General features: G+C 43.9%; 2 protein-coding genes across 2 annotated transcripts; one reads left to right on the top strand and one right to left on the bottom strand.

Annotated features, from left to right (window-relative positions):
- The first annotated feature begins 5,299 nt into the window (after window positions 1–5,299).
- Window positions 5,300–8,680, top strand: SSTR1 (somatostatin receptor 1). The gene has a single exon (XM_059475134.1). It carries the CDS (start codon window positions 5,300–5,302, stop codon window positions 6,500–6,502), a length of 1,203 nt encoding a protein of 400 aa, XP_059331117.1. The 3' UTR covers window positions 6,503–8,680.
- An 8,411-nt stretch (window positions 8,681–17,091) lies between these two features.
- CLEC14A (C-type lectin domain containing 14A) lies at window positions 17,092–19,101 on the bottom strand. The gene is given in 3 exon segments (XM_059475111.1): window positions 17,092–18,935; window positions 18,938–19,056; window positions 19,059–19,101. Coding segments are annotated over 3 exon segments (1,407 nt in total). The 3' UTR covers window positions 17,092–17,690.
- Between the last annotated feature and the right edge of the window lie 4,621 nt (window positions 19,102–23,722).

Here is a 23,722-nt window from a genome sequence, read left to right on the forward strand (position 1 = left end):
CACAAAATTTTCCATCTTAATCAAAAGGTAATGAAAAATGTATGACTTCCAAAGATATGCTCTTGAAATGGGTACTGAATGGTTTTTAACAAAACTATAGCAAGATATAATTCAATTGATTACCCAAATTATATTATATTTTATTATTTTGTAGAAATATATGGTGGTAAGAGTGTTCACTCATTAATTTCTCACCAAGATTTAAGAAACACTTGATTTGAGTGGTGCACAGGATGTCTACAGTTTAAATAGGCGACACTTTACTGAATTAGTCAGTGGGACCTCATTGATATGACTTAGCCCACAAAAACTCTTTTGAATTTACTTCAGGTTCATGGTGTCAAATTAGAGCAGTCTCATGTATTACCATATCACTTCTGTGCTCAAAAGAAAGCTACTGAAGAAAATTATTCATATACCATCTCAGGTTTAAATATTTAATGAATTACCATAGGCCTCATTTTAAGTGTCATGACTGTTTCCTTTTCCTTGCCACAATACTCAAGACAGAGTGACACAGGTGCAATGCATCTTGACAGAGAGAAAAGGTATCATCTGCCTTGGGAGCTGTTTGTAGGCATTTTTGAGTTGGTGATTTTCAGTGTCAGCCTTACACGGCCATCAGGAGAAAGGTTTGCCAGCTACTCTAATTATCACTGGCACTCTCACCTCAAATAGCTCAGATGGAGCTGAAGGGATTGAACTCTGATTATCACTGGGAAGGGTTTCATCATGTGGAGCTCTGGGCTTTCTTCACCTAGGTCTAACCCTGCAGTGTGCTTGGAATGGACCTTGACCTGACAGCCCAGCCATTTCCTGTAAGAGAATGTGGAAGGAGAAAAAATTGCAGCCTTCCTCTCACCTTTTACCAGTCCCTCCTAAAGTTCAGCTCCCTTGGAGCTCTTGGCTTTGTCTCTTTTCTAACCCCAGTCCAAGGGGGGGCTTGACAAGTAGTCAAGATTTACCCTATCCTGAGTCCCCATCCTACAGCAAAGAGGAGAAAATTGTAAGGGGATAGCATCTGTGGAGTCTTCCCCTACCTTATTCAGGTTTTAAACCCTTTTCAACCCCTTTCAGCTGAAGCTCTTGGCTTTGGCTCTCTCCTGACCCTAACATAAGCGTAGGCATGGGATGAACTGTATCCTGAGATGTCCACCCAAGAGTTCTGGTGTGAGCTCTTTGCACAGACTACCCCACCACTGATCCTCCCTCTTGAACCCCAACTGCACCTGGAGCTATGGGCTTCTTGTCTCAATCCTCACTCTAACCCCAGGCACAGCCTAAGCCTTAGTCCTAGACTTCCTAGCATGGCCCAGAAGTTTATTTGAGAGATAACTCCTTTTTCCTGCCTTCCATGAGAGGCAGGCGTTGCAACAAAAATGGGCAATTGGAAAGGCTCTGTGTATGTCTTTGGCCAACCCGCAGACTGTGTTGAGAAGGTCAAGCTGCCCTTCCCCAGTTTGTGACAGGTGGATTACAAACACAAGTTTAGACCTCTGGTCTATTCATTACAGTAAAGTCCTTAGGCAAAAGAAAGAATTCCAAAAGAACAAAATTTCTAAGCACGTTCCCAAATTAGAATTGGTTTATGTCAGAATTTCTGATTTAAAGAAATCTTTGAATGTTAAAACTATGCCAGTGTTGGTATTTAAAATGGCAGTATATCATTACTGAGATAATAAAATGCATTATTTCTGATCAAACATTTCTACTTTATCAAATAGGTGAGGTTAAAAATCTTGAGCAACATTGAACATCTGTAAAGATCAGTAGCTATAAATTCTCAGTAAATTAATACCTATAATATTTGTTAGAGGAACTGATCTAAGAGACTAAGCAGGCACTCAAACAATTCCTTTTTGGAAGGTGATATCATTCTCTATTGTGAAATTTTCTGTATCCAAAGGAAACTTCAGTGAATGGAGATATCTAACCTTCTGAGTGTATGCTATAGCACAGGGTACATTATTATAATTATGCCTATGATGGCATTTCTTTTTACTGGGCACTTATGTCAAGTAGGTATCTGTGTGATGCCTAAAGGGGCTACTACAGTTGCAGGAATCACAATTTATAAGTGATTTATTTTGAATAAATGCAGTAAGAAAGAACACCATGCTCACATCTACTTCAACGGAAGAGTTTTTACCAACCCTTTTGGGTGCAGGGCATGGACCAATCCAAGCATGGCAAAGTAATGTGAAATGGGCAATAGCATGAATGTCTAAATGCCAATTTATAACAATATGAAAGAAGGAAATCCTTTGGTTTGTGCTCCATAAGTAAATGACCCTCAAAACAAATGTTTATGTAAACAAAAATTGGATTGTATTTGAACTGTAGGTTTTCCAAGAGACTGAAGTGCTGAAACCAACCAGATGTTCTTGTTGATGGTTTTGCAGCTATTGACTTCTGCTCCCTCTCATATCAGTGACTGAAGGCTGATTCATATTCTCTAGCATACAAACTCTAAAGAAGATAATTCTTCAGCTAAATTTATGTAATTGCAGAAATTTGAGCAGTATCAGATAGAACATTGCAAGAAAGGATTTTCCATGGTGTTAAATATAATTTTTTTCTCTATATGCTGAAAGCCCTGATGCTAACACATCAGAATATAAAACCTCTAAAACCCAAGTGTAAGCATGAATTTTAATTTGTGTGACATCCCCAAGTGCTCAAACATCTAGCTAAACCCTCATATACAGGAACAGTTATAGGAATGGTAAGATCATTTGCAAAAACTGCACAATAAATGCATTTCTATATTAGAAAATAAATACAAAATGTCCTCAAAAGTCACAAAGTGTATCATCCAAATAGAACTTGTGCAATTACTAAAAACTGAATAAGGTTATTTATATAATGTGTAGGGGTGTATATATACATCTATATGTTTTCACAATCTGCTCTTCAAACACGGAAGGAAAGAAACAGCTTGGTAAGGGTCATGCAAAAGTATGCGTGTGCTAAATGTAATACCCTTGACAAGGTGTCAAAGAGCACATGCCCATCACATGGGAGTGCCTAGGTGTGTATGACTGGAGGTGATGACTGATATGGAGAAAGTCATTCAGTCAGAGATGTTACATGCATGTGTTTAAATGGATGCTGGTGTTGATGAGGGGTATAAGGATATATATGGTTCTAGAGAGAATAAATTCCTGACGATGGGTTGTAATCAATTGATGGTAATGCTGCATGTATCTGCATATTAAAGTGGTGGGTAGTGATAATAGGCATAATTGTGATGGTGGGCAGACGGTGATAACAAGATGTGTGAACAGTAGGAGGTGATGGGTATGTGTGCACGGTAAAATGAGTAGGTTGCAAGGATGCATGTGTGATGCTGAGTATAGCAGTGCTGTGGGGAGCATATAGCAGCATATGCACCGTGGTGATTTTTGTGTGATGTGGACCTGCTGTTCTTGACAAAAGTAGGTGGTGCTCTTGGGCAGCAGTTTATGTGAAGAGACAGGTCATTACCCATACAGGTGTGCTTTGCTCATACAGATGGGGGCTACAGCAAACAGAATAAATAAGCATTTACTGAGTATTTTGTGGGTATGCCGGTGCTGAGGGAATGTTGATGCAGTGAGCAAGTGTGAGGGTCTATGTGAACTAGTGAGTAACCATGTCTGGTTAATACAGAATGGTCGGCTGGTATATAGAGAATGGTCATGGTGGTATATGAAAATGGATTTAGTTTTATGTGCACGCATGTAAGGACAGATGGTATGCTCAGAAAAATAACATGTAGAGAGAAGAGACATATTGCCCAGCAGGAGACATGTATGGGAAGGTCATGCTCTTTTTTTTTTAAGAAAAATTTGCTTGCCAGAGAAGAGATGCAACTTTAGGCCTACCTGAAGATATCCATGTGTGTCTAGAACTGGTGGTGAGGATGAGGTGTTTAAGGTGTCAGTGTCTGCCGAGAGATGACAAGAGGAAGGAACTACAGGTGTATGTGTGTTCATCTAGAATCGGGGGGTATGTAAAAAACAGCACAGTATAAGTCAATGTATAGAAGTGGTCGGTGGGTACAGCTGGAAGAAGTTATGTAGTGCATATATGCAGCATATGAATGGAGATGGTACCAATGGTTTGTATCACTGTACAGGCTCAGGAGGGTTTATAGCCTCCCCTGGTGTGGATACAGTCCTATCAGGGATATGCATATGTTTTAGGTATATATTAAGTATATATTTGTATATTTTATATAAATATACTATATATTTTAAGTATATTTTAAGAGAAGGGGTTGTAACACTGGTGAGACAGCATGTGGTGGTTGAGCTTGAAGTGATGCTATGATTGGAAGCAGGTGTGTGGGGACAGAGGCGTGGACAGCAGGAGATGGTCTTGGCACCACTGCGGTGTAAATAGTCATGTGGAGCTGCAGCATGCAAATTGCTCAGTCACTCTTGGATGTGATGGACAGAGGCAAAACATGTGCCGGGGTGTTACAATATGATGGGGGGGTATCTTTCGGGACAGAGTGTGTGGAGTGGGGCAGGGCTGCTCGTGAGTGATATCTGGAGTTGTTGGTGGTGGGACAGGACGAGGTCGGGGGCGTGGAGCTGCGTGGCGGTGGGAGGCACGGACAGCGCTGTGTGCCCAGGATTGAATGTCCTGTGCTTTGTCGCTCGGTGCCGTGCCTGGTGCCAGCGCTGTGAGATGGGCAATGCACACGGTGCAGTGACAGGAGAGGGTTACAGCAGCTGCGTAGACATGAGGCATGCTTGCCTAGGTAACGCTGCTCACCCATGCAAGACCCAGGCTTTTTTCTTAAAGGACAAAGGGTAGTCCCTTTGCCAGGGGTGCCCCTGGTCGGGACCGAGGTGCCGGGGAGGGCGAGCTGCGGAGAACGGAGGGAGAGGACGGTGGACGGGGAGGGGATCAGTGGAAGTGGGGGAAACAATACTGGGTGGGAAGAGAAGTGCGGGGTAGGGGGGCACTGAGTAGCGTGGGGCAGTGGGAACAGGCTGCCCTGGAGCTGCCGGATTTGCGAACAGCCGGAGGGCGGGATGGGAGGCGGGCAAGGGGAGAGAGGGGTGGGAAGGGACAGCCACTTACGTCTCCTCCTGTATTTTTTTTCTTTCCCTCCTTCTTTCCTTAGCTGGTGACGCGCCGCTGCTATTAATCATTCACCAGCCGGGGAGCAGCAGTTGCAGCCGCCTCTCTCCCGATGCCCGCGTCCCGCAGCCGCCGCGCCGGCATCCCTGACGGGATGGTGCCCAGCGCAGCCGGCGGCGGACGCCTGCTGCTCTGAGCCGGGGCGTGGGGGTCCGGGCAGAGGATGCTCCCCAATGGCACCTGCCCCAGGCTTCCGGGCGGTGCAGGCAGCGACAGCGGCCACAGCGACAGCGGCGGCAGCGACAGTGGTGGCGGCGGAGCCGGTGGCGCCTCGGAGGAGGCGGCGGTGGAGGGCATGGACTCGGGCGGCAGGAATTCCTCTGGCGCTCCGAACAGCACCCTGAGTGAGTCTCAGGGCAGCGCCATCCTCATCTCATTCATCTACTCTGTGGTGTGCCTGGTGGGGCTGTGCGGGAACTCCATGGTCATCTACGTGATCCTGCGTTATGCCAAGATGAAGACTGCCACCAACATCTACATCCTCAACTTGGCCATCGCGGATGAGCTGCTGATGCTTAGCGTCCCCTTTCTGGTTACCTCCACCCTGCTGCACCACTGGCCCTTTGGCTCCCTGCTCTGCCGCCTGGTGCTCAGCGTGGATGCCATCAACATGTTCACCAGCATCTACTGCCTGACGGTGCTCAGTGTGGACCGCTACATCGCCGTGGTGCACCCCATCAAGGCGGCCAGGTACCGCCGGCCCACGGTGGCTAAGATGGTCAACCTGGGTGTCTGGGTACTTTCCATCCTCATCATCCTGCCCATCATCATCTTCTCCAACACAGCAGCCAACAGCGATGGAACAGTGGCTTGCAACATGCTCATGCCAGAGCCCACCCAGAGATGGCTGGTGGTCTTTGTGGTCTACACTTTTCTGATGGGCTTCTTGCTGCCTGTGGTGGCCATCTGCCTCTGCTACATCCTCATCATCGCTAAGATGCGCATGGTGGCCCTGAAGGCTGGCTGGCAGCAACGCAAACGCTCAGAGCGCAAGATCACCCTCATGGTCATGATGGTGGTGATGGTCTTTGTCATCTGCTGGATGCCCTTCTACATTGTGCAGCTGGTCAATGTCTTTGTAGAGCAGGATGATGCCACCATCAGCCAGCTCTCTGTCATCTTGGGCTATGCCAACAGCTGTGCCAACCCTATCCTCTATGGTTTTCTCTCAGACAATTTCAAGCGGTCCTTCCAGAGGCTGCTCTGCCTCAGCTGGATGGACAATGCTGCAGAGGAACCCATCGACTACTATGCCACTGCCCTCAAGAGCAGGGCATACAGCGTGGAGGACTTTCCCCCAGACAACTTGGAGTCAGGGAGCATGTACAGGAATGGCACTTGCACCTCCAGGATTACCACCCTCTGAGGAAGCATTCCTGTCCCCCAGCTCCCTTACTGCCCCCCAGCTGGAGGGTGAGCGAAGCCAGGGCTGTGGCATGGGGAGGCTGGGAGGGAGGGGATTTTGGTCCTGCCCACTCCCACCAGTGTTTAGTGCAAGAAAGAGCGAAGAAAATCCCACATCCTTGATTTGCTACCCCCCTGCACCCTGGTTGCCCCCCCTTGAAAGCCAGTGCATTCTCTGATGCTGTGACATCCACTGAGGGAATTTTGGCTCTCGTGGGTTTGGTAGCTTAGGGTCTGGGGGCCTGGCTCTGCCACTCTTCTCTGTGTATGACAAGTGGCTGTAAAGGTCCTGCAGTGACTTCTCTCCCTCCATCTTTTGTACAGTTTTCCCTTCCCCTTGGCTGGTGAAACACCCCAGGCCACTGAGTCGAGCCTGCTTCAGTCAAGCCCCAGCATTCAGGCTCAGACTCCCCCCAGCTGAAAATGACCCCACTCAACATCTGTCAGTACACACCTCCCCTTCAGAGATTAGAAATGCTGGAAAAATTCCCCCCAACACATACCGTGCCCTCACCCAGGAAGGAGTGAGTAGCCTCTCTCTGTGCCTACCTTTCCCTCCCCTGGAATAAAATAGAAAGCAGGGAGCAAAAAGTCCCTGAGAAAGAAGCAGCATAGTCACGGAGATTTTTTTTTTTGTTTTGCAGACAGCTTCCAACTCAGTGGGACTTTGGCTCTCTGTGCTACTTGGCCAAAGCAGAGTAGAAAAGGTCTTAGGAAAAAATCTGATTATTGCTGTGCTTTGGAGCAGGTTGCTCATGATGGGAGGTAGCAGTCCCGTGACACACAGGGAGCAGAGAGCTGGGACTCACTGAGATGGGAGCTGGGGGGACTGCTGAGTTGGGAAATGTTTGAATCTGTCCACACACAATAAAAAGTGTGCTGATAATAAAGTTTAAAGGGAGCATAGACTGTGAATCTGCTATCTCTAGCCTGCTCCATCAGCCGTGAAACAGCAATGAAGGGAGCTGAGACAGTTTTTGAATTACCTGGATGATGGCAAAGTCACTTTAGCCTATATGGAAAAAGGGGGAGTCATTTAAAAATCTCCACCAGTCTCTGAAATAAATACTTGACAGAAAAAGTAGCTGTTCAGTAATAGCTATTACCCTAGCTCCAGTTTCTTCTGTTGCACTAAAACAACCCAACAAAATGGGTTTCATATGTTGCCAATGTAATATACTGACCCAGAGCTTCTTAATGTTTCATTTCTGAGAATTCTTGTTTTTAATGTGTGCCAGATGTCTTCTTGTTTGATTTTTATTTGATTCTAGTCACTGTGTTGTGAATGTGTTTTTCTGAAGCAATTTATACTGTGTACTTATGTCTGTGGTGGCTACTTGCAAGGTTGCGTTTAAAATGGGTGATGCTCAAGAAGGCTTCTTTCCAGATAAAAACGTTGTCTTTTTTTCTAACTCTTTCATTTTCATTGTCTCCCCCACAGAAATTCTCTCTTGAATTTTCTCTCTTCTCCTCTTATGACAAAACAAATTTCATATAGACAGATGAAGCTTTCTTTGATAAATGACAGCTGATTAAATGAAACCTTCTATCCCTACTGCCTTTTATCCCACACAGAAGTGCTGGTACAGACTGTGTTGAAATAAGCAGCTATGTTTTTTGCTTTCTACCACCTATGCTAACAGTGTCACACAGTGGCAAGTCTCCCAGTAGCTGTAACAAATCACTTCTCTATCACAATACTGTGGTTGTATCAATTATAACTACTGGCAATATGAAGCAAGAGACTGGAAAAATCTCTAGTAGCAGCATACCCATAGCATTGTACTCGTAGCTGCAGTGCTTAAGTACAGTGTAAAGTGTAAGGTTGACAATTAAGGCATCTAGTATTTGTGGTGGTGGATTGACTACAGATTTTTTGTTAAATTGTACCCTTTAAATTTTCTCAGCAGCAAAAAGCAGGATGCTACTTTGTACATTTCTTTCACCGAAACTTAGGTACTGTTAAATGAATGTATAAATTTAGTATTTCAAAGTTGTCTGATTCAAAGTCCATCAAAATGAGAGAAAAAAAGTCTTAATTCCCTTCAATGGACTGTGAGTCAGCTCCTTTTAGTCTAAAAATTGCTAATGTGGAAACTGTTACATCCTTATTAAAATATTTCATGAAAAGCTTTAACAATTGTACAGTTTCTTTTCTTTTACTTCCTAGTGGGCACGATTTTTAAAGAAAACTTGCAAATAATAAATTTTGTCATGTTTTACATGTACATATGGGGAAATGAGGATGAAATCACTTTATAAGCTCAATTAAATTTTCACAGAAATCAAATGTCTGTCAAAACAGTAAAATGCCCCATGACATCCATGATGCTATTTCCAGGGCTTCACTTGAATTCTCACTCACAGTATGTTCAAGATGGCATCAATCTCATAATCTTATGTGGTCCTTTTCCCCCAGGCATATCCTTATGTATGATCAGATTAGTCAGCCAAACAGAGAGTCAGTCTACTTTTTACTGTTGAATTTATTTCACATCAAACACGATGAACAAGAGTGAAAAAGCATAGAGATTCATATTGCATGCTCAGCTTTAATGAAAAGTTGAACTGGGTTTTGTTCTTTCATTTTTTTTTTTCTTTGCCTTGCAAAGGTTGCAATGGAAGCCTGCACACCTTCCAGCATATGCACTTTAGTTTCAGTTCTCCCAGGCACATCGCAGAGGTTGGGTTGGGCCTTCAGTAGATGGCAGGCTTGCCTTCAGATGGATGGGCTGATTCCCTCCCAGCCAGCGCTGCCCCTATGATTCCTGGCTCTGTGTGGTTTCGGCTGGAAACAAAATCTGTTTATTCCAAACTAACAGTTGTTCCTGCTATTTTCACTCTGGGAGAGGTGATCAACAGCAGTAAATCATTCAATTTAGCTTAGAAATAAAGTTAGTTAGTTCATTCTGTGTTACTATTCTGAATAGTAGAATATAACCACTGGAAAGATTAAAAGTTGTTCTCATGAAATAATATGTACCAGAAAATAAACAGAACTCTTTTTAAAACTTTCCAAATGGCAAATAAGAGTATTCAGATTTCATATGGAAATTATTTTAACTAATGCTTAATTCACTGAAAAAATAGTACAGTGGTTTTTTTCTTGGTGACATTTTGACCGTTTTATACAGCTGCAAGTAGGTGAATTGTAATTTGTAAACAGTAGTAATTTTTTTGATATTTCCCCATGAGTTTTGGTTTCTATTTTAAAAATACTGCATCCACTTTGTCATGGAAATTGGCCTTGTGGCCACTGAAACACAGGCAACCTTTGCACTTTGTTTAGCCTGAGACCTATACCCAGCAGTGGGACATCACCAAGCAGTACCCAGTCAATGGACTGGACTGTTTCCTGTGGCATGTACTCCAGAGAACAGCCTTCACATGGAACTCGCACCAGGTGGGCAGCACACATCAGCTGCAGCATTTTCCCACTCAAAGAAAGGTGCACAGGAAATCACTCTCTCACCAGGCTTCCCAGTGCAGTAGCAAAGACAACACGTCTCAGAATCCTGAGGCTGGCTGCTGCCTGCAGTTAGGGGAATTGAACAAGACTGGTCACAGAGGCCCTTTATATCTGGACAGTGGATGAAAAACGTGATGGCTGCATGCAGATATTCTGCCTCTTCAGATGGTCCCTACAGCAGAGAATATTACACAGAGTATGATTTCTTTGCATTCGACTCTTAAAGAACCCATTTGATATCTTCACAGAGAATGAGAATCAGTTTTCTGAATGTGATGAAAGAATTTCTGAAATGCCAGCTTTCCAGTGAATCAGAATTTTAAAACAGCCTTTCTGGTTGTTTCTGGAAATCTAAAAATCTTAATTTCTAATGTATATGGCATTCCCTATTAACACTGACTATTTGCTGTATTTTAACCTGCTACCAAAATCAGCATCCTAATTCTAAATATGAAACTAAGTCTTACTGAAATAAGAGAACCCAGTGATGTCATACATTCATGTTATATAAGGTTTGACTTTACTCTACCATATTTCTAGAACAGTGACAATTTAATGTCTTATAATCCTGATTAAAAAAAGATCCAAGAAAAATAATTTCAAAAAAACAGAATAAATTAGCCAAGAAAGAAATATCAATCCAGTGTTCTAAACTCTGTGATATTAGTCCCTAGGAATCTTACTTGACACCAGCGCTCTACAGACAAGAATGTGAATTATGAATCTCTGGAGGAGAGTAAAATATTTCTACTGAATTGTGTATTTAGCACTTCCATCCTCTTCAATGTAGCCTTATTTGGCTGATAACTTCAGGCTAAGCCACAGGAAGAAAGAATGGTTTACTAATTAGATTTCTCTTTAAGAAAAATGCTTTTAGATATACTTTTTGTGGAGAGAAATGGCCAAGAAAAATAGGTGGACCTGAGAGTATTTAGAAGTATATCATTAGACAGCTACAAACCAAGCAAAATTTTGACAAGACAGATGCTTTTCAATAAAAGCTAAGTATGCCCACTCCCTTCCAACTTTTTTTCTCCAAAAGCCTAAAATCTGGATTTGGCAGAGCAATAAGCAGCTATGAAGCAGAAATAGCAAGGTGCTGTATCCTGCCTGAAGTGTATAGGTTTTTGTATCCAGTCTGGAATACAGAATTTGTCTTTATATGATTGTCGTGTCTATGATGGGTAGGGTCACCTTGGAAACTATATAAATATATAGAAAATTCCTTCTACTCTGCATTACCACCCCCCACCTCCCCCCTCCCCCCCCAAAAAAATGTCTTTTCTATACAGGCTCTTACACTGTGTAATATGTCTAAGGGCTACTCTGTGGGTTCTGGAGCTTCCTAACTAGAAAGGCTCAAATAAATGTGCCCAAATTCGCAGCATAGGGAAATTGTAGGACAGATAACAATTACCAGATTTCTGACTTGGGATCTGAATTGTGTTGTATTTATGACTTGGAACAGGATTGTATGGTCTCCACTTACCTTGCTGGTGACAGTGCTGTTGTCAGTGCACGTGTGGGCCCTGCCAGCCCAGGGAAAGATGCTGGAGGGTGCTGGACTGCACTGCACTTCATAAAGCTGAGCAATGCCAGGTGACACCAGTGCTGCTGCCACGGGCTGAGTGTGGCACAAGCTCAACTCAGGCACACAGCACTTGCCTGTGCTCAGATTCACAATGGAAAGCCCAAGGGATTGCCGCTCAGCTGGAGTGGTCCAAAACGTGGCAAAGCTGGATATCTGGGGGAGAACAGATATAAAAGAAGGCCAAACTGGTGGGTACTTGATACTGAGAAGACTGAGAGAGAAGGAATCTGATATGGAGAAAAATCAGGTATGTGATGGCTGGGAGAGGCCATTTTGTTAAGAACAGAAGAAAGTAAGTAGAGTCCAGTACAGGCATTGCAGGAATTTGGCTCTTTCACATAATTAACTACCACTGTTTAGAGTACAGCAAACCCAACTCAGCAAAAAATATGAAGTAGTGCTTTTTATGTCAGGTGCTGTTTTCCAATCTGACTGTTATTTTTGAAGGTTAGAAAGAATCTAGGTATTTTTTCTAAGAACTAAATGACAATTTAGATACTTTATGGAATTACTAAAAACTCAGGAAAACAAGGCAGAAACAGATAGATAATAATTTTTCTGAATGTTAATTTATTTTGGATTTTTAGATGCCTTGAATTTCACAATTTTTTCCCTTTGTCATTAAAATAGAGAAAAAGATCTAATAATTTTTTGCTTAATACAAACCAAGAAGAATCTCATATTGACAAGACAGAAATTGAATACAGAAGAATTTTCACTCTCTTTCACTGTCATAAAGTAAAATTTACTGAATTTCTTACTTGAGCAGAATCTTCAAAGTTGTTCAGGTTCCAATGACTGGGAAAAATCCTTTCCCTTAGAGAAAGATATACTCCTAAAAATGAAAAGTAATATAACACATTCCTCTGCACAGACATTACAGACTTTGATCACTTATAATCCCACTCCAGCTATCTGTAATTATAATCTTATGTTCCAGAGAACAGAGTAAGTCATTCTTATCAGCCAAAACCACAAGGCCAGCTGGTCACATTCCAAAAAACAAAACCATGCTTTTCTGACAGGTTATAACCCATGTGCTGTTCCTGCCTTAATGACTGAAAATATTTATTTGTTTGCAAATCACCACATTTTGAGTAACACCTGAAAACATATGCAGCAAGAAGATGGTTAGGACAGATACACCCTGGTAAAGATGGATGCTTGCCTGTCTTTCTCATCTTCCCTCAGCTCATCCTCTCTATGGACTTGCAGTCTTCTTTCTCTTATATTACCCCTAAAATACATAAGAGTGGTTGTTTCCCCATTTTTCTGACTTAGAATGCAAAAAGACTGGCAGGTGGAAGGAGGGGAAGGACATAACAAATGCAGGACCACTGCCACATCTCTGCATTGCCCAGCTCCACCGCTGCTTCCACTCTACCTGGAGTACCGTGTTCTCCTCTGGAGCTCCCAACAGAAGGATGTGGATATGCTGGAGTCCAGAGGAGGCCACCCAGATGATCAGAGGGTCAGAACACCTCTCCTACAAAGACAGGCTGAAAGAGTTTGGGTTGTTCAGCCTGGAAAATAGAAGGTTTCCAGTACCTACAAACAACCTCGCAATACCTACAAGAAAGTTGAAGACAAACATTTTCCTAGGGCTTGCGGTGACAGGCCAAAGGGGAGGGGCTTCAAACAAAGAGGGTAGGCATGGATTAGGTATGAGGAAAAAATTCTTTGCTGTGAGAGTGGCGAGACACTGGACCAGTTTGCTCAGCAAAGTTGTGAATGCCTCATCCCTTGAAGTGTTCAAGGCCAGGATGGAGCTCTGAGCAACCTGGTCAAGTAGAAGGTGTCCCTGCACACAGCAGGGCCGTGGAACATGATGGTCTTTAAGGTCCATTCCCATCCCAAACCATTCCATGATTCTGTGATTCTAGTCAGCAATACAGAAAAGGGAAAAGATTTGCTTGCTAACAGATGATTCCTTTTACACATCCACTTCCAAGTCTTCGAGTCCCAGACTACAAGCCCAGAGGAGAAAGACAAGGCTGCATACTGGGCAGAAGAACTGGGGGAAGAAGAAAAGATATTAAGTTTAATGTTTTGAAGCCCTGGGAATGTGGTTACTGTTGCTGCTGCCCTGCTGTGTTTGCCTTTTAAGTCAATTATATATCTTTAGTGAAATATAGGAATTGCCACACTACAGCCTTGCTAAGCGTCCACATACTGAAGAAATAAAAAAATAATATTTCTAGAAGGAACTACGTTGCATCTACCAATGGATTGACGTCCACGTAACAATGAGAAAAGAAAATTGGGATTTAAATCACAAAAAAAATTAAGTGATAGGGAGTTTCCAGGGGAAGCACAGAATCCATTATATTTTTAATATTCTTTAAGCTATGGGATACACTTAAACAAGGAGAAGTGTTGTCAGAAGTACTCAAATTTTTCCAACGTCCACTTATAGATTTCATTTCAATCCCACAGAACACAAAATTAAGCCTTTAGCAGCATAAATAATAATTTTTTAAAATGTGGAAATTAAAGTTTTATTTCTGATTATTTGATGAAACAAACCATTAAAAATTCATCACTTGCTCATGAGTAAAACGTGCAGCTGACAAATTATATACCTACCAGTCAAACTGTATTTGTAGGAATTAAGGAAATCTGAAATTGGCAACATGGGACACTTTTTGGATAACTGTGATAGACAAGAGATCTGGACATTCCTATTCTTTGCAGGAATCACCATTTTCAAATGTATACTAACGGTTTCTTGCTATCACTATTTCATTACAAATGTAAGCATTGTAAGACTCACAGATACAAAGTTTATATGTGATTTATATGGCTTTAATGTGGGATGAAATAATATTTTTTCCTATGCTGGAAAAACAGTTGGAATATAATGTGCTTATATAATGTTTATTCTATGGCATGTGTACAACATGAGAGAAAAGATTTTTCTCTATCTTTGCCATGTTTTGGAAAAATGCTTGCATTTGATTGTGAGTTTTTTATGGGGTGTTACATAATAATTTTTATTAAAATTGCATCCATTTTCATAATCAGACACTTTTATTATCTCAGTACTTGTTATGATTATCTGTACTCATTATGATCTTACTTATTCTCCTTCTATGGATGTAAACAGCAAACCCTGCTCTGAATCTGCCTAGCAGACCAGTGAATCATGATTGTGATATCAACCAGTGGTTGCATGACAGGTATGTGTTGGTTTCTTATTCACTAAAGACACAATTTGGTCAAGAGTGGAAAGCAAAAATGATCAGTCCTTTCTCCCAAAACCTCTTCTTTTTGGTCTGAACCATTAGAGAAAGAGAAATTCATGCATTTCAAAGATTGTCAGGTTCCAAACAAATCCAAATGCTATTTGATTTGTATTCTACTGACTGCAAAAATAAGGTTAAAAAACCCAGACATACTGAACAAGATCTCTAACATAAAAGCAATAATAAAACTATGACAATTTAACCATGCCTCGCAGAGGCAGAAGGCACCATGAGCTTGCTTTTAAAAAAGTGACTTGCACAGCTGGAGACTTAAGTAAGCTGATTTTTCTGATTTAATTTTAAATGTGTATTTTACAGGCATTTAAATATAAGTAGCCTCCATATGCCTTCTTTACAGTCAATGCAGAGAAAGGGCACTTCCAGGATGTAATTCATAGGTCCTGTTTTCAGCATCTAGTCTAAAATGAGATTAATTGCCAGCACATATTTCTCTCGATAGGCAGTACGGGTGTCTAGGTGAGTAAAAAAGTCCAGATCAATTATTGGAGATATCTACACACGGTAAGATGGATCCCATCCTCATATGCAAAACAGCCTGGTTTCACATGAGTCAAATTATAAGCTGGAGAGAACATAGTAGAACCCTTGTGTAGTCCTCTAGACAAATGTCTAATGATCCTGAATTGTGTGAGAAACAGAACTCCCAAATCAAAACATAATTTCACAGGAAGAGGGAAATGGGAATTATGAGACAGGTGAATGGCTTGCAAGGGCATGAACTTGTATATTTTAACTAAATAGTCTGAGTCACATACTGAGAGATGCCAAAATAAGTAGGCAGGTGCTTAACTCAGCACTTAATTGTGTGCTTGGTAAGACTCCAGAAACAGAGAATGAGAGAGTTTCTAGAGCTTCAAAAAACACACCTGGACAGTCCCATCAGACTGTCAGAAGAGTTCAGCTATCTGATACGAGAGAAAGACTAAAACATACAAAAAATATAATTTAGAGAGGCTCTCATTCATCTTAGCTGCTATTTGCTTATACAGCCCCAATAGAAGAAGAGAGCTCCACACACACCATCCCATAAAAGAAATTACTTACACTGACAGCAACAGAGGTGTTATTAAGAAATAAAGCACTAATGGCTAAGTCATTTTCCAAATCTTTGCACATCTGAATGTAGAATCAAGCCTCCTGCCCAAGCTCAAAAATGCCTGCCTTCTGAAATATAAATGTCAGATAAACAGACTTTAAAAGTATGCAGATTATGAGTAACCTTGTAATGAGTGGCATTCTCACCTAGATGGATTTAATTCCTGTCATGATACAAGAGAATTTATGGCTACAGTCAGTCTGATGGCTCACAAATACCAGTGACCTCTTTACCAAAAGCAAAAGACTGTTTCCCAGATGGCAACTGCCTATCATCATTAAAGAGAGAGAGAGAAATAAAAAACTTCTACTTATGTAATTATTTATCCATAGCAGATGATTACACCATATTTATCATCAAGTCTTTGCTTGCAAGAAAAATAGGTAATAATAACACACATTATTTTTAAACAGAGTTCTTCAAACTCAACAGGAAAGTGTCAAAATTAAAGTAGTAGTAAGAATGTCAGCTCTCAAGAGAGGAAAACAAACAAAAAAGCCAAGTGTATTTACAGAGACATTTCAGAGATTAAAGTTCTCTTAAGGGAAGAAAATATTTCCCTATTCTCCCTGCACCCCAAAAGGCTTGGATGAGACCACTTAGATATGTATAACAGCACTCAGAAAACCTTGAATCAATATTTAATATTACAACTTTAATTGAAAACCAACACCATAATAACAATAAGTGAGCATCAGCTCTCTGAACTGCACAGAAAGCAAGTTCTGCAGCCAGGTTGAAAGCTCCCCTACAGGAATTCCCAAGGGAAATCACAGAGGAAGTGTTTACCTCATTTAGAAAAGGGCACTAACAGTGAATCTTTCCTTATTCTCCAGGGACCCCATGGAAAACAATATATCTGACTAAAGAGAATGAGATTTGTATGATGTATTTGGACTCACGTTCCAATTCACAGTGTGGTGTGTCAGCACCCTGTCTGATTCTAAGGGAGCCACATATTGCACACAGAAAGCAAGTTTTGTAACTACCTAACTTAGGAGAAAAACTGCAACTGAAAAAATTATTGTCTGCTACAATAAAAATGAGTATGAAGTAACAAACAGGGCAGTGATTTACATCATCCTTTATTTTTTTCATCAGCTGAAGTATAAAACTGACTCCCCATTAACCTCTCGCTTCCTCAGCAGTTTAATGACTTTCTAAGTATAGAAATGCTCTTTCATCTTTTAAGAATGTCAGTATGAAAGCACATGGGTTGCAGTTTCACCCAAAATTATGGCAGTTCACCTCTCCAAAAGTTCCAGCAATTAGATTGAAAGCGAGAGCCTCCAAGTACCACTCATGCAAGGAGTGAATTCTAAATTACAAGATGCAAGTGCTCAAAGTGGCCCACTTTATGCTTGCTCCAAGTAAGGCACCAGACGAACAGCTTCTGAGAGGATAAAAATGCACAATTGTTGCAGCTGCAATCGCTCTGTCGGCCAGGCTGATCTATTTATATTTTAGTGAAATCAGCACCGAAATAACTGTTTTTCAGACCGATAAAAACTCCGGCTGTCCAAAGACTTCAATCCCCTCAAAAGAACACCGCTGTGCGCTCCTGCGTTTGGCAATGTCCAAGCCCTGCCCAGCGAAGTCCCGCGGCGCCTCTCCCTCGGCTCCCGCGGCAGCAGGGCTGGGGCAGGGGGACGTGGGCAGCCGAGCGCTGGCCCGGGTGGCAGCTGCCGCTCGGGCAGCCCCGAGGGACGCGGCCTCGGCGGTCCGGGGCTATTCACCGCCCGCTGCGCCGCTGGGCTCCGCGGAGCCTGCCTCCGCCTTGCTGCCGGCCTCCGGCGGCTCCTTGTCCCCGCGGCCCTCGGACTTCTTGTTAAAGCAGATTTTGAACACCCCCAGGACGGTCATGACCAGGATGACCAGCACCACCACAGCGACCGTCACCAGGATGAAAACGTAGTTGGAAGAAGAGGAGGAGGAGGAGGAAGGCGGCGGAGCAGCCGTCTTCTCTCCGCCGGCGGCGGCCGTGGCGGGCGGCTCCGTGGAACCACCGGGTGTCGGGATAGAAGGACGCTGCCCTTCCGGCCTGGCACCCGACGGTTCGGCGGGGCCACCTGTAGCGGTGGGGGCCGGCCCCGTGCCCGGGCAGGGAGTTCCGTCCGGGCCGCCCGGGATGCAGGCACAGGCGAAGCCGCCGGCGGCATCGCGGCACCCGGCGGCCTCGGCGCACCGCCCGCTGTCGGGGGTCGTGCGGCCGAAGAGGCAGGGGCAGAGGGGCTTCTCTGCCGCCTTCCAGGCGAAGCCGCCCGCCTCGTGCTGGCAGGTGAGCCGCACCTCCCCGCCGGGACACGCCACTGTCAGCACGGTGCCCGGCGGGCTGAAACCGGGGCCGCCGCTGTGCTCCTTGAAGGGGAGCCGATAGCCGAGCTCAAGGGCGCCCGCGGGACGGAGGTCGGGGCAGGCACCCTCGTACTGGTACTTGCAGAGGTAGCCCGGGCTTTTCAGCCGGCAGACCTGCTCCTTCCAGCCCCATCTGCGGTCGTCCTCAGGGTCAGGAGCCAGGTGCAGCCCAGCGCAGCGGGCGGTGAGGCAGGACGGCAGGGGCTCCTGCCACCACTGGCCGAGCGCAGCCGGCACCTCCTGCGGGGCCGTTCCACCCCCGACGCCCTCCCAGGAGAAGCCGCGGAGCGGCTGCTCGTTGTGGGTGCAGGCGGACGCGCTCCTTTTCAGCCCGACCCAGAACACTGCGGGCGCGGGCACCGCCGCGTCTGCCAGCAGCTCCAGCAGCAGGTCCAGCTCCTGCTTGCCGGTGACCCAGGCGAGGCTGCCCCGCAGCTGGTCGCAGGCGCCGCGGGCCTCGGCGTACGAGACGTTGGCGAGGTGGGCGCTGAAGCAGGTGCCGGCGGCCAGGCAGCGCACGGCGGCCCGCGGGGAGGGCGGGCTCCGGCCCAGGGCGCAGGCCGCAGCCAGGAGCAGGCACCAGGGCCCGGCCCGCCTCATGCCGGCGGCGGGACGCGGCGGGCTGAGGGGCGCGGGCTGCCCCTGCGGCTGTGCTGGCGTTCGGCCCCGGCTTGGGCTGGCCTCTGCTGCCCGCGCCGTCCCTCTCCAGCGCCGACCCCAGTGCCATGGCCCTCCCCGGACCTGCCGGAGGAAACGTGTCGGGAGCCGTGGCTGACCTCGGCATCCTCCGTTTGTTGGAGGGCCCAGGACAAGCAGCTCCCGGCGCCGCCAGGAAGCGCTCGCCCCGCCCGGCGGGCGGGTGTCCAGCCGCCGGGTAGGACTCTGCCTTCTCCGCTGTCGGAGGGGGCAGGCGGGTGGCGAAGTCCCGAGCCGCAGCTGCCGAACTGAGGTCACCCGGCCCTGTTTTCAGGCCCCTGTCCCCGAGATGCCCGGGCCATCTTGCTAGCTTGTTGCACAGCGCTTACCGGAGAAAAGCGGTCCAGCTTCAGTTATCTCTTCCTTGAAGGATGGAGGTTTCTTGGTAGTGAGGCTGTGCCATCAACTCCGTAGCTCCGGATGCAGGGGTGATTTAAGAGTCACAAAATCTGATTTTGGTTTCTCAGTAATTGCAGTCCATTTGGGTGCCAGTAGATTTGGTTTTGTAGAAAAGAGTTTTTCATAGCAAAACAAGAGCTTGTTGGTTTAATTCTAGATGAATTTGTATTTTTGGTTAATTAAAGTGTTGAGATGGTAACAGCCACCTAAGTCAAAGTTTACGGTGTTGTTGCAGCTGTGTATTCAGAGCTCTGCTGTTTACTGGAATTGTACCTCTTGCATTCATTCTTCTCCATGGTGCACCAGGGCAGAGCATTGAGCTATTTGCCTGTGTGGATCAGCACATGGAGATTCTTACTGCCTCCCTGCATTTTAGGCTGGAAAGATGCAATTCATTTTGCATCAGGAAACTTTATCATCTGCTATTTAAATCCCTAGTTTTTCACCAGATCTGGCTTTAAATGTGCCCAAACGAAATGAATTGTTCCTTGAGCCCCCTGTTTTTCTTGATGATGTACAAAAGCTGTGCTTCTGCACTACCTGTTAGTATCTTGAGCCATTCTCCCCAAATCTGGTTGATAGGTTTGGGAGACAAGAGAGTTTGCTACAGCTTTACAATTGACATTTTACTGGGGAATACTTACAAGGCTTTGCCTAATATTCCACTGCAATCCTCCAGCTTCACTTTGTTTTCTCTTTCAAAATTGAGTTCATTTATTATAGCCAAACAGAAGCTAAACTTATAAATAGAAGGAATGATGTAGAAGCCCCAAAATTTTCATATTATTCTTCAAACCTAGGACAAACCTGAGGGGGAGAATGCAGCTCAGTCTTGCATCTTTTCTCAGCTGTCAGCCAAGAGCGTGATTTGAGCGATCTGGGCTGGCCTCTGCCAGGTAATTGATGGCTATTAGTGGCTCATTTCACACAGGCCACGACTTTAATTTCCTAGGCTATATATGAACCGGCAAACGGGCAAACCAGTTTAGAAACAATAGGTTAGCCACCAGTGCCCTGGGCAGTCCAGTCTCATCAGAGGAACTTGTACTGCACAGAAAGATGAAAACACTGTGTTGCCAAAGCTGGAGGGTTTTGCCAGCTGAAAATAGAGGCGGTGGCTGTACACCTACTTAACTTGCCTGTAATTTGCTCTCCTCTCCTATTCCTGCCCCTGGATGTCCTGCAAAATATTTTAAAAATAGCAGGTCTGATGGATCTTCAGAAAACAGCTCTTCTTCTGTTTTTTTATTGTTCTTTGTAGTTCTTACATTTAGGTAAATCAGAAATCAGTCTTCATGGGGCTTTTTCTGGAGAAGTCCTCTTTTGAAAGAAAGGACTAGCTACTCCCACACACATGTGAGGCAACTAAACTTCAACATATAAAGAAGGCTTTTTTACACAAACATGAATGTTACAACTGATGGGTGTATAAGCTGTAATGTAGCTGTTGCTTTCAACAGTTAAAGCCTTATTTAGACATAGTCATCCCTTAGTCTTTTTCCTGTAAGATCATAGCCCCTGAAAACACAGTGGTTTGCTTTAGTTGTATTTTAATAGGTGCCATTAAGTTTTATTTTTATTTCATTATGTAACTGTATCTATCTTATAATAATACTTACATTTTTACTAAGGAGCTGTTTGAGAAGTGCTGACTTAATAAAATTACTTTCTTCTTTTTGGGGGGATTCCTTTTGTATTTTTATAAGGTAAATTACAACTATTCTTTTTGCAACTAACCAGGAAATATGTCATCTGTATATCAGCACACACTTTGCTACTGCTAGGGCCTAAGGGGCTGTAATTTCATTAGAAGGAGTCTTGTTGAGGGATACAGCATCCAGATCTTGCTAAGAGCCATATTTTACTTCTCAGAGGTAGATGGATGGCACAGTATGGATGCCTTGCTTTCAAGGGGACATGTGAAATGATCGTGTCACACTAAAATGTGTAGAACATAAGGACAGTAAATTTCTCTTCCCCAAAGGGGATACAAGAAAATGTCTGGAAATAGATCTGTCTACCTATTATGCAACAAAACCTGGAGACAGTATCTAATATCAGAAGCAGCTATCTTTTCTGCTAGTGTAAAGGAGGGCTGCTGATGTGCACCTCCATTTATCACCTGGTCTGTTGCATGATACAAATTTGTTTGGGGCTGGAAACCATGGACAGGGAGCAAGAAATGAAGATCAGTGTCCAGGGAGCACTGCCTCTTTGCACGGCTGCAGCCTTTTAGCTTGCTGCAGCCTTGCAGAGTCTATGCCATTTGTCTGTGGTCAGGTTGTACAGTCCCTATGAGCTCTCTCCTTCCCTCTGATCCCAACTGGTATCTCTACTGGATCCAGACACCTTTCTGCTGAATTTGTTGTGGGTAAAGTCAAAACTTACTTCCCATCTTTCCATGTTCTGCTAAGATATAGGTTATAATTTAAACAACCTAATGTAAACAAGTATTTTGAACAAGTGAAAATTGCTGTCACTTGGCAGTGTGCCTCAAAAATTATGTGTTAAATCCTCCTTTGGTCACTAAGTTCTCCATGAAACAATATCTATATCATATAAAAATATATATAATATATTAATATATTGTGGTATAATATGTAAATACATATATATATATATATATATATATATATATATATATATATATATATATATGGTTTATCAAATAAGACAGCCCTACATTTCACATGTAACTTGTGTTTAGGCAAAGTATTTTCTCACTAAACAGCTATATTATTCTTTAAGAAAATACTTTAATTTTAAAAATAAGACCGTCCTGAGGTCAATGACAACCGTGTTATTTCAACAGTGTGACAAGATTTCTCGTTAATTTCTCTGCATTCAGGCAAACAACTTGCAACAAGGAGTAAAAATGCCAGGTGGAATCCAGCATCTTTTTGTTACTTTTCCAGAGAACAGGATAGGAAATTAAAAAAAGAATTCTGCCTTATTGTAACAAATTGCATGATCGTAAGAATTTAATTATTCATCTCTCAAAAGGACTTTGTAGATTACAAGGTTCACATACAGAGTTTGGAAAAGACAACCCAGCAGGGGTCATGCAAGTTCCTGTCTACTGTAATAATAATTTCCAGTGACATTATCACATAGCTATGGGACTTAATAACAAGGAATGATATCTAACTGCTGGTATGAACACAGTGGTATATCTGTTACGTTTGTGACATAGACATAAAATACAACTAATCCTGACCTGCTAAGGGGACATTTATTAGATGAATTGCATTGATGTGGCTGTAGCATTACTCCATATGCATATGTATGTTCCCCTTAAAGCCTGATCCGTTTATATGTTCATGTTTCCATTGCTAAGTATGCAAGAAAAAAATGTATTCTGTTACTACTTCCACTCCCTTTAATGAGTTAAGGAAGATTCCATTCTGTAATTAGCTAGGGGAAATGAACTCCAGAACTCTTAAATTAAACACACTAAATCTTTTCCAAAAATACTGTAGAGTATAAATATTTTTTATTCTCACTCTAGCTTACTCCCTTCCTTTTGTTGACTGGATAATTCATACTAGTTCCATCCCAGGCTTCAAATTCTTCACATTTCCTTTATTATGTAGCATGGTCAGGCCCCACATGAGCTTTGTGCTGTGTATATGTTGGTGTAAGTGGGTCGTCAAGAAATGGAGGTGGGTATGGCCATATGGTCTATTTTGCTGTAAAAAATGGCAGAAATAGTAAAAGCTCAAATGATTATGAAGAGAGAAGAGAGGAGAGGAGAGGAGAGGAGAGGAGAGGAGAGGAGAGGAGAGGAGAGGAGAGGAGAGGAGAGGAGAGGAGAGGAGAGGAGAGGAGAGGAGAGGAGAGGAGAGGAGAGGAGAGGAGAGGAGAGGAGAGGAGAGGAGAGGAGAGGAGAGGAGAGGAGAGGAGAGGAGAGGAGAGGAGAGGAGAGGAGAGGAGAGGAGAGGAGAGGAGAGAATCAGCACAGGGTAAGTTAAAGGAAGAGAGAGCTGTAGCACAGAAAAAAAAACCCACTAGGCAGGAAAATAAGGAGTATACACAAAAAGAAGTGAATAGAGAAGAAATCAAAAGAAAAGAGAGAAGTGAGATCATTCACCAGTGTTGAAGTACCAGAGTGGTAGAGGGAGCCAGGGGGCCGTGTCTGTGCTGCCACTGCCCGATGTGGCAGCACTGCCGTGTGAGCTGGTGCTGGCGCCCACAGCTGTGTTTGCACAGCTGGGCAGCCCCCACAGCAGCCTGATGCCACGTGGTGCAAGGCTGTGGGCCAAGAGCAAAGGACAGTCACATCCAAAGAGGCAGTTACCACATAAATTGAG

This window comes from Ammospiza nelsoni, chromosome 6, assembly GCF_027579445.1.
Source record: "Ammospiza nelsoni isolate bAmmNel1 chromosome 6, bAmmNel1.pri, whole genome shotgun sequence".
NCBI lineage: Eukaryota > Metazoa > Chordata > Aves > Passeriformes > Passerellidae > Ammospiza > Ammospiza nelsoni.